We start from the raw sequence: 10,972 nt of genomic DNA, 5'->3' as shown, positions 1-10,972 counted from the left end.
TCACTTCAGTTAAAACATAGTATCATAATAAAATATTAGTGTTGAAGTAAGAATTTCTTAATTTTCATGTGGCCAAATGAACAAATGTTTTTTTCCATTATGGAAAACGTTGCTACGAGATTGTTATTATTGCTCAATTGTTAGTTTCAAGCGTGACGACGTCACAGGGGGCGTGGCCTCGCCTATATAAGCGGCTCCTGCAGACGCTGAGCTCCGAGCTGCAGTTGCGTCTGCAGGAAAGTCGCTCAACATGTCTGAAAGAAAGCGAGGTCTTGTGTATCTCATCACCGGAGGTTGCGGTTTTCTCGGCAAACATCTGCTGAGTGTGTTGATGGAGAAGGAAGAGTCGCTGGCAGAAGTCCGGGTGTTTGACAAACACATACCCGCGGATTTCAGCGATCCCAGCACAGGTAAGACGCACGGAGGTGCTTAATCTTTTACTGGTGTGTTTTCTGTAAGTTACAAGTACGAGTTACGTTTTATATCTCGGGGTTCCTCTATACATTTCTATAAAACTTTTACAGTACAATATAAAATGTTAGTTAAACAGAATAAAACAAAGTAGATAACAAGTACAAAGAACAACAACTAAGAAGAAAACAAGACAAAAAAACAAAAACAAATAAAAACTAAATATAATAAGCAGAAAACAATGAAAAAAGAAAATGAAATTTCCTAAATGAAAAAAAACGAAAATGAAAAAAAAACAAACAATTAACAACCAAAAACGGATAGATTAAAGATAAATCCAAGTACAACTAAAGATAAATAAGTCCATACAATGAGGCAAAAACAAAAAAACGTATTTCAATAGAAGACATTTTAAAAATAAATAGTGAAAATAACCGGAAACGTCACAAAACTTCAGCAAAATAAAATACTAAAAATTGAAATTAAATGCAGAACAAGAAAATGTGTATTTATATAACACCTAACTCAATTAAATCAATAAGCTAAAACCATTAGACACAATCTTAAATATTAATATTATTGATAAACAGTTAACTAGCAGATACTGAATGGATTTTGTTTCTGCAAGTGTTTTTTTATTTATTTAACTTTACCACTGTATAGATTTCAACACTGAAATAAGAGATATAAGAAAGAGGAAAAAAAACACACTCCCACAGAAATTCCCTGATATATTATGTTGTCAGAGGTTCATCCTGCACATTTGAAGATCAGGATAGCCAACTCCCAAACTCTTCCTGTGTCAGGATGACACTTGTATATCTCACATTGACGGAATATCCTTTAGTGGAAATGAGATCAAGTATCTTTTCCACTGAACTGCTGTTGATGGCGAGTGGTTTATATGTAAATGCAGCTGGTTTGGGTGATGGTTTACATCTTCCTCCCACATTGTGTCTACTTCCTGAAAGAAAGGAACCTCCTCATTACTTTAATGACAAGTTAAGCTATGTGTGTTTTGTTTTTCTCCCCCCCTTTCTGTTTATTTTTAAGGGATGTTGCACCCACAGATGGCCACAGCTTTGTCCCACAGTGGAAAATGTTTAGTCCACCTTTCAGCGTTTTATTGTGAAAGGGCACTGAGGCTTGCTGTGTTGTTTCAGTGCTGACAGGCTCACTGCAGCAGGAGAGCTCGGAATCTGTGTCACTGCCAAGCACAAGAAAGAGGAGATGTAGACCAGAATGTGTCAAGTTTCCATGTTGCTTCCATCTGCAGCTGCTTTTGCAAAAAAAAAAAAAAAAAACAACCTCTGAGCCTTTCCTCTGTCAGGTAGAGGACTCTATCTGCTTTTCAAGGACAGGGCATGCAAGGGCTGAGATAAACCAGAGGTTGATGACTTTTGAAATGATAACGAGACTGAATTATTGCTTACTTGAGCATATCCATGATCTCATTTGAGGGTGATTTGAGGGAAGAGTCATCATTTGGCAGAGGTGGTGTTTATTTGTCTTCTGAAATAGGAATTACTTGTTCGCTCAGACTATTTATAGCAATCCTGAGGTGCTTGGCTGGCGTTTAATCACCCAAGGGTTTGTTCAAATGTTGGCAGGCTTGCTTTGATGAGGAAAGATTCTGCAGATATAATTCTGCTGAACACCAAAGCATGTTATTTTTGTTATGCTATGATTGCAATCAGTGTATACGCCACACATTTTTGTCTTGATTGTTGATGCACCTTTTAAAGTATTGTCAGGAAATGTTCTCATCACGTTGCCTCTCCCTGTTTTTTCCCCACCAGAGCGGACAAAAGTGGTTGTCCTTCAGGGGGACATCACCGACTCCAGCAGCGTGTTGGAGGCCTGCCGGGGGGCCGACGTTGTCATCCACACCGCCAGTTTAGTGGATGTGTGGCACAAAGTCCCAGAAACCCTCATCTACTCGGTCAACGTCAAAGGTAAGACTTTAACGACGGTGTCCACGTTCACAGGGAAACGGGTTTATTAGGAAATGAATCAGTGGGTGGTGTTGTTTATGCATTTTCTGTGGAAATCCAAACCAAGATCACTATGTCTTTCTTCATCTCAAACGCTGGTTACGACAAGCCGTGTTAACTTGGAAAAACAAGACACAATGGTAGAAGCTGGCTTCTTATTTTTGATAGTGAAAGTGTTAACGTAAGGGTTGTCGCATCACAGCTTCTCTTTCACCGGTGCTTAATGTGGCTGGTGTGGATGTTATCGCTGAGATCAAGTGTCACATGCCCAGTAATGGGGTTAAATTGCATTAAAGCTCAAACCAGAAAAAAAATCTGCATCTTTTGTGAGCAGCTTTGTGTCAAGATTCTTTTGGACCAGTGAGATTTATTCCACCATTTGGGTACCATTCGCTGTTTTGTTGCTCTGGAGACAAACACAGAAAACCCAAGACGTGTCTAGATTACAGCCTGTTAAAGCCCGCTGTGCAGCGTGTGGCTGTAAGGCTATTTTTATAAGTTAATGTAACAAACCTGGTGATCTCATCTGTGCTTTTTTTTTTTTTTGTGGACAAATCCCTTTTTTATGGGACTAAAAGCAACAACATTTCTGTTCTGTGCACCAGAGCAGCAATGGTTTCGGAAAACACACAATACTATTTGTACTTGGGCTGGTCACATCCCGGAAAACACACATTCAGGAAATACTTGAGTTTATTTGTCGCAATTCCAGTAATCTTGATGGTCGTGGCGTGCAAGTGACGAATGGCGTCCACAGCAGCCTCTCAGAGGAGGGTGTGTCTTAATTCATTTAATTACGTCTGGCCGGATCTAAGTTTAGGCCGGAGACAGTCTCCATCAGACGGACATGGCTGAGAGAAGTCCGTGTGATTCAGCCAAAGGACAAACGGTTGCTTTGTCAACCGTAAACCGACTCGGAGGTGGGATTTTCGTGTTTCAGGGAACAAGTCTGGGAACAAAGGGCTTCCTACATGCTGCCCGACCTGACTACTTCATATCCTGATCAGGCCATGACCAAGCTAAAGATACCCCATCTATTCAAGTTTGGCATCCAATTTATTTACAAGAATGTGAAATATCACAAGAATTGCACTGGTGTCAGAAGCTGTTGGCTCCCCTTTCGTCAGTCTTGGAGACAGAATCTCTCTCTTCCCCTCAGATTTGGTCTGAAATTAAAGGCCTGGCTGGTAACTGGGAGTTTAAGATATCACGCAGCTGTCGGATGGCTCAGTGTCTTCCGGCAGATGATCAGAGGGCCCGTCCACGACTTTGCACAGCCAGCCTGGCAGGGTTTCCAACCCTTCCAGGGAAAATTGCACCATCATAGTTGTTACGAAACAGTCAGAAATTTCACAAAAAGGATTTGCTGGAGCCGTCATCTGTCTGTTAGTTGGTTAAAAATGTATATTTTGATGTTATTGTCCCTTCTATCGTTATTTAAACTTCATTTTATTTGATCAGTAACCTATGCCCCATTTATGACTCAACATCAACCTCAGACTGTTAATGTTTTATAAACGGCACTTAAAAAAGTGAATTGGAAATGAGTAATAAACCTGATAATAAAGAGGTTTCTTTCCTTCCTCTGCCACAAGAGCACATTTCTTCTGAGTGCATGTTCATTGTTGATAATAGAGGCCAGATTTTCTTGTCTTGTTTTCCCTCTTTTTCTTTTCTTTTTTTTTGGAGATCAGAGAAGATGCTTTCTGCCAACTAAACCGAACACATATGGATCCCTTGCTCTGACTTAATTGCTTGTTTATACGTCTGCACTCAATTATAGATACCAAACTAACATCCTCTCCAGAAAGTTAAGATGTATTTATTTCAAAATTCAGATAAGAACAAACAAAAAAACTTTAGGGTATGTGGAAATCCACAGATGAAACCTAAATGCGTCAAAGTGATCAGACTTTGGAGGGGAAAAAGAAAATGCTTCAAATATTTTCTGTCTTCTCAGGAACGGAGAACGTGATCAGCGCCTGCGTGGAGTGCGGTATCGAGTGTCTGGTCTACACCAGCAGCATGGAAGTGATCGGACCCAACTCTAACGGAGACCACTTTAAGAGGTGAGGAGAAAAAACCCAACAAAAAACGATCTAATTATTTGTTGCTCGTGCCTAACGTCTATTCATCTCCGCTCTGATGATCTTTGGGTTTCCTGCTGTGGGGCCGGGTGCCCCAGCGTCCACGTGTTTTTCCACATGTTAATAATTTGAACGACGGTTGGGAGAAATACTTTGGCTCCTTCGGTTCCCCTTCTGTGCAAGCAGCTTTCTCTGCTGTCGTCTTGAATATACCAGAGTTTTCTATCATTTTGATCATGCAGCCTCTCTCTGTGGAAAATATGAGGACTGTGCAGAACAGATATGATGGGGTGGAGTCCAGTAGTCTGAACATACACACACACTATATACACACACTATATACTAGGAATGGGTGATATTTTACCGTTCACGATAAACCGCCAAAAAAATTCCCCACAATAAGAATTTGTCATCTCGCTGTAAAAATGATAAATTCCCGTTAATGACTTTTTGTGTAAAGCTGATTTATGGTTCTGCGTGGAAGGAAGGAAGGAAGGAAGGAAGGAAGGAAGGAAGGAAGGAAGGAAGGAAGGAAGGAAGGAAGGAAGGAAGGAAGGAAGGAAGGAAGGAAGGAAGGAAGGAAGGAAGGAAGGAAGGAAGGAAGGAAGGAAGGAAGGAAGGAAGGAAGGAAGGAAGGAAGGAAGGAAGGAAGGAAGGAAGGAAGGAAGGAAGGAAGGAAGGAAGGAAGGAAGGAAGGAAGGAAGGAAGGAAGGAAGGAAGGAAGGAAGGAAGGAAGGAAGGAAGGAAGGAAGGAAGGAAGGAAGGAAGGAAGGAAGGAAGGAAGGAAGGAAGGAAGGAAGGAAGGAAGGAAGGAAGGAAGGAAGGAAGGAAGGAAGGAAGGAAGGAAGGAAGGAAGGAAGGAAGGAAGGAAGGAAGGAAGGAAGGAAGGAAGGAAGGAAGGAAGGAAGGAAGGAAGGAAGGAAGGAAGGAAGGAAGGAAGGAAGGAAGGAAGGAAGGAAGGAAGGAAGGAAGGAAGGAAGGTTTTTTGTGTAACAAACATGGGGGATCTAATAGATTTATAGTTACAAAGGTGGAGTTGAATTGGTATTTTTTTTTTATCGGGATAAATGCCAGAAATGATTGTGATACATTTTTTAGTCCATACTGCCCATCACTAGCGCACATCCAGCACTTTTGTGGACAACAAATCAAATGAAAAAGACTCATTAACTTCCCTTCTCAGTGTTTTGCATAAAACTGCAGTCTGACACACACATGTGGCATGTCGCTGTCGCCCTGCAGCTTTACCGCAAACACACCTGACAGGTATCATGACGCTGGATTAATGGAGTAAAACAAACAGCCCTGTCCCTCAGGGCTGGTGACACATTAATTAACAATAAAAACAAAGTGTCACACACACAACACTCATCATCACATGTCTCTCTTCACGTAACCTTAATGCGTGTCGGTGTTGACAAAAGACGGGGAGGGATTGACAGAAAAGCCCGCAATGTTTGCCTGATAATGTCGACCGATTTTATGCTGACGTGCGTTGAATACTTTCCTTTTGCCTGGGTGTGTGTGCCTCGTTCTCTGAAGGGATTTCAAAATGCTCTTCTGTGATAACACAAGAGAAAGACATTTGCACAGAAAGAAAACCGAGATAATAAATTCAGACTGCTCATCATGGGGAATGTGACACATTGTTGTTTTCTTTCTTCTTTTAAATGTGCTGTGATCTGCAAAACATTCAGGCGTGTATGTGGATAGGGCAGGATAGAGAGACGTACTGAGATATTTTCATCAGGACTTTAGTTATTTACAGTTCTGGGTATATTGTTTAAGATAACAATCAGAATATCTGATTTTTAAAAGAAGAAAACGTACTTTGAAGTAGACTCAGACTGATAAGCAAAAAAAAAAAAAAACCAACAAAGCAATCTTTGCTTAAACTTTCAGGCTTGTGGATTCAGCAGAGTTTTCTGAACAGAAAATGCTCATTCCAGAAGAACGTTGTCTGCAAGTTGATTAAAGTATTCTCTGCAGCAGGTTCGACTATCCAGGGTTAAAAGTTTGTTGTTTTCTGTTCCCGTTTGCCAGCAGGAATTGTTGACTCGATTCCAGATTCTACGGATGTTTTCACATCAGAGCACATTTGGATCTGCACACACATTGCAACAACTTTACCTGAAACTGTTTCTCTTTCTTCTTTCTCTGATTAGACATGGCAAGATTGCATCATGCCATAAGAATGAGCTTTCTTCCTCTCCTTTTTTTTAGGGAGATTTGTTCAGTTTGTACACATAAACAAGTTAAAATAAAAGCTTGACGGGTATGTGAAGAAACAGAACAGAGATGTAAAAAAATGAATGTAATGTTTTCATGCCGGTTTCCGAGCTGCTGTGGCGGACCGGCCTTGCTCGATTACATTCCTATCGTCAAACTGGAGGGTTGAAGGGAAAACCAAAAAAAAATCCCATCTGCTTCTCCTTCCTGACCGCTTGGCTTGTTTCTCCACAGGGGCAACGAAGACACACCTTACGAAGTCAAACACAACATGGCCTATCCCAAGAGCAAGGCAAAAGCAGAGAAAATTGTCCTTGACGCTAATGGCAGCAAGGTAGGACTCATGGGAGTTATGCATGCACATCTGTTATTTTATATTTTTTATAAATGTTTTTTGTCTTACTGGCAAGTGCTCATGTACTGTAGCGGTTGAGGGTGCTTGTGTAACTGTGGGAGGGAATGGTGGCTGTGGCTTCATATTTGCTTTTGCAACTGGGAAAAGAAGAAAAATAAGACCATAAATCGCTCCTTTTTTGTGTCGTTCTTGGCCTCGCACCACATTCCCAACACTCACTGTTTGCATTTCTTTCGCAGGTGAAGGGGGGAAAATGTTTATACACCTGCTCGCTGAGGCCGACGGGGATCTACGGCGAAGGACACGAGCTGATCAAGGACTTCTACCAGCAGGCTGCTCAGAGAGGAAACCTGATTATCGGAGGCATCCCAGATCAGATCGAGCACGGACGGGTTTATGCAGGTACAAATACGGATCTGAATAACCTTAGCTTCTCATTTACAGTTGTGTCTTTTGAACGTGGCCCAAGAATCCAAACCTAATGAAAACTAAAGAAAACCTTTCATGGGAAAACCTGCGAAGGGCCTTCAGCCGTAACAAGTTCAGGCCAAGACTAAAAGCAGAAGCGGAAGGTTTAATATGCAGAAGGCACTTCCTCCACACTTCACAGGAAGTTTGAAGATTCTCACGGCTGATACCTTTCATGGTACTGCCAGCTGGAAACTGCTCTGCCGCACGCTCTGGAGCAGCTGCTGGTCACAGACCGCTGTAACGGGTCAAAGCAGGTAGAAGATGCACAGCAGGAATGCTCGCTGTGTTTTCCTGCTGATCTAATAATAACACACCTGCTCTACTTAGATGAGCATGTCTGCACAGGAAATTATCTCCATCTAAATCAGCCTTAATTAGTAGCTTTTGTTGTGGTGTCTTTATTCTTTTTGAACTAATAAGTAATAACTAATACTGCATATTAAAGGGTTTGAGTTTGTTTGTAGCATCCAGACCAGCTTCGGATATTACAAAATAGTTCTGTGTGGGAAATGATAAACATCTGGCTGCTAGACTGATTAATTTGTAAAAAATGACCTTTAAACAATAGGAGGATATAACAACTGGGAAGAGAGGGCATCAGGTGATGAACAGTGACGTCAATTGTGTTGTAACAAAGTAATACAGTTGGGAAGATTCTGAAAGTGACTCAAAACTTAATTCAGTGACAACCGTTTAGAAAGTGGCTGATATCTGCAGGGAGCTCCAAGACTGCACGAAAGCTGGAGAAACGAGGATTAAAATGTTCAGTTCCCTCTTGGTGAAACGCATTACTTAATTCCTGACGGCCCCAGCTTTGTCTTCATCGAGACTCCAAACCTCAGGCTGTCTGACGGTTCAGAGAGGAAACGGTTTGAGCTTCGAGCTCTTTACTCTGCATTTTATTTTAATGCTGAACAACTTGCTCATCTTCATCCCGTCTGGATGCCGGTATTACTTTCAGAAGGCTCGTTTAGTTGCTCCTAACAACTCTCCTGTTGTTCAGGCTACTGATCATAACAGATTCTGAAAAGAGCCAGAATTACCACGAGAAAATCCTTATAATCAAATAAGTCCAGAGTTGCCAGTAGGGAAACATTTTACAGCATATCAAAACAGTCTAGAGAAATATTTCCAAACATTTAAATGGAAGGAAATCTCATTATGATATATATATATATATATATATATATATATATATATATATATATATATATATATATATATATATATATATATATATATATATAAAAAGCAGAGCAGCTGGGAGAGGCTGCCAGTGGCGCCACATCGTTATACAATTAGCTAAAAATATAAAAGTATGTCCAGTCGCTATAAATGAAATGGAGAAACATTCCGATAGTTGTTCATCTGTCAGCAGTGAAAATCCCCGACACTGAGAACATGCAGCAGACCAGACTGTCTCTCATCAACTTCGTCATTCCTGGCGCGTTTTTTTAGTCTGACATAATTGAACTTTTGCCCGAAGTCTGTGCCTCAAGCTATGAAATATTTGGATGTAGATATCGGTTGCAAAGTTAATGTTGAACTTTAAAAAAAAAATAGGAAATAAATCAAATTATTTGTACAAATTTTATCATTCAATTGTTTGTTTTTTTTCCCGCTTGAGGATCTCTAAGAAGAAAACGTTGTTTCTTGTTTTGCTTTGTTTTTGAAAAAGCCTTCCTCCGTCACTCAGTGTCGATGTTTGTGTTGCTAGGCAACGTCGCCTGGATGCATGTGCTGGCAGCCCGGGCCCTGAAGGAGAGCCCGCAGAAAGTCGCAGGCGAAGCTTTCTTCTGCTACGACGAGTCGCCCTACAAGAGCTACGAGGACTTCAACATGACGCTGCTCTCCGACTTCAACTTCAGGAAGGCCCGCATCCCCATGCTGCTGCTGTGGTTCATGGCCATGGTCAACGACCTGCTGAGATGGGTCCTGAGTCCCGTGTGCAACTACACGCCGCTGCTGAACAGCTACACCTTGGCCGTGGCGAGCACCACCTTCACCGTGGGCACAGACAAGGCCCACAGATATTTCCAGTACAGCCCCCTCTACAGCTGGGACCAGTGCCTGGCCCGCACGCAGAAATGGATCAGGAAGTTCTCCTCAGAAAACCCCAAAGATTCATAATGTACACATTTTAATGCGTGCAATTACCCAATATACAGTATATGCAATTATAGACGAACAAAATGACGATGTGGCATCATTTCGTAGATGTTACTGAAGTCCTTTTTTGTGTGTAGAGTCTGAAAGTGTACTGAACATGTATATTTATGAAATGTAAATACTGTAAATACCAAATCAAAAGGACCCCTAAGAGGTGGTCGGGGCGTCTCCTTGGGGTTTTCCACCTGGACGCCTTCCCGGGGAGCGGCTTCAGTCCGTCTGGGAGAAGGACCAAGGGCGGATCCGGGACATGCCAGCGAGGTTAGATCTCCCAGCTGGCCAGGGAATGCTTTCTCATTCCGCCTGGAAGGGCAGGACGCCGGAGGACGGGGCCTCTCTAGTTAGGGCGGGGCCCCTTTGAGCCAAACTCTGATAAGTTTTAACGGGTGAAAACTCTTTTTCACTTTTTTTGTCAGTATAAGCTTGATTCCACAGCTTGCTACTGCAGCTGGCTGGTCTGTGGTTATAACATGGTTATAAAGATCACCATACCAAATTACTTATGCAATAACAAACAAGTAATTTATGACAAATGTAAAGACATTTTACAAGCATGTCGATCTACATTTACATAATATATTAATATAAATGTATATATAATGTTATATATTAACATTTTATTGTAATTTTTTAATAAATTATATTTAATTATTTGTCATTGGTATTTTTTTGCACTTGCTTTATATGACGGGAAAGGGCGCATTGCCGTTTATAGGTGTGTGTGTGTGTGTGTGTGTGTGTGTGTAACAGGTTTCAGTCACCGTCGGTGACTGTTTGCCCCACAGGGTAACGTAACACATGAGTTCATTTTTGTCATGTTTTTTTCTACTTTGTTTTTGTTTCACTTTGCCAAGAGGTGTTTGCATTCCCACATGGTTACTGGGTTTCCTCGGAAACAAAGCTTTATTTACATCCACTGCAGGGTGGCTCTAGCGGGCCCTCCCTTTACATGTGGAAACGTATCTTGGAAGATCAGCTGGATTGCAACACCGTGCCGAGGGAGACCAGATGAAGGGGGGTTTCTCCATGCAGTGTTTTGGTTCCAGCCTGGGTGTCCCCGGCCGTAAACCCCGCATCATCACACCAGAGGCACGCCTGTAACCAGAGAAGAGAAGGGTGGAAAAAAGTAGTCGATGAGAAGTGACTCATACTTTCTCATTACTGATTCTCTCCCTAGATTAAACCAAGACTAGCTAAGGATGCCCCCTGCCCTCTCCCATATATTTACTGCATGGTACTTGCGATATATGATATAA

General features: G+C 41.7%; 1 protein-coding gene across 1 annotated transcript; it reads left to right on the top strand.

Annotated features, from left to right (window-relative positions):
- Positions 1 to 228: 228 nt before the first annotated feature.
- hsd3b7 (hydroxy-delta-5-steroid dehydrogenase, 3 beta- and steroid delta-isomerase) lies at positions 229 to 10,329 on the top strand. Its single transcript, XM_061712178.1, has 6 exons — positions 229 to 410; positions 2,211 to 2,366; positions 4,366 to 4,474; positions 6,956 to 7,055; positions 7,316 to 7,478; positions 9,265 to 10,329. The coding sequence occupies exons 1-6, from the start codon at positions 251 to 253 to the stop codon at positions 9,675 to 9,677; spliced, it is 1,101 nt and encodes a 366-aa protein (XP_061568162.1). The 5' UTR covers positions 229 to 250; the 3' UTR covers positions 9,678 to 10,329.
- The last annotated feature ends 643 nt before the right edge of the window (positions 10,330 to 10,972 follow it).

Source organism: Cololabis saira, chromosome 21, assembly GCF_033807715.1.
Source record: "Cololabis saira isolate AMF1-May2022 chromosome 21, fColSai1.1, whole genome shotgun sequence".
In the NCBI taxonomy this organism is placed as follows: Eukaryota; Metazoa; Chordata; class Actinopteri; order Beloniformes; family Belonidae; genus Cololabis; species Cololabis saira.
The sequence above is the reverse complement of the archived record's forward strand: the minus strand, read 5'-3'. Positions and strand labels throughout refer to the sequence as shown.

Coding starts and splice junctions, on each gene's coding strand:
- hsd3b7 (XM_061712178.1), top strand. CDS start 251: ATGTCTGAAAGAAAGCGAGGTCTTGTGTATCTCATCACCGGAGGTTGC. Junction 411..2,210: donor TTTCAGCGATCCCAGCACAG/GTAAGACGCACG, acceptor TTTCCCCACCAG/AGCGGACAAAAGTGGTTGTC. Junction 7,056..7,315: donor TTGACGCTAATGGCAGCAAG/GTAGGACTCATG, acceptor TTTCTTTCGCAG/GTGAAGGGGGGAAAATGTTT.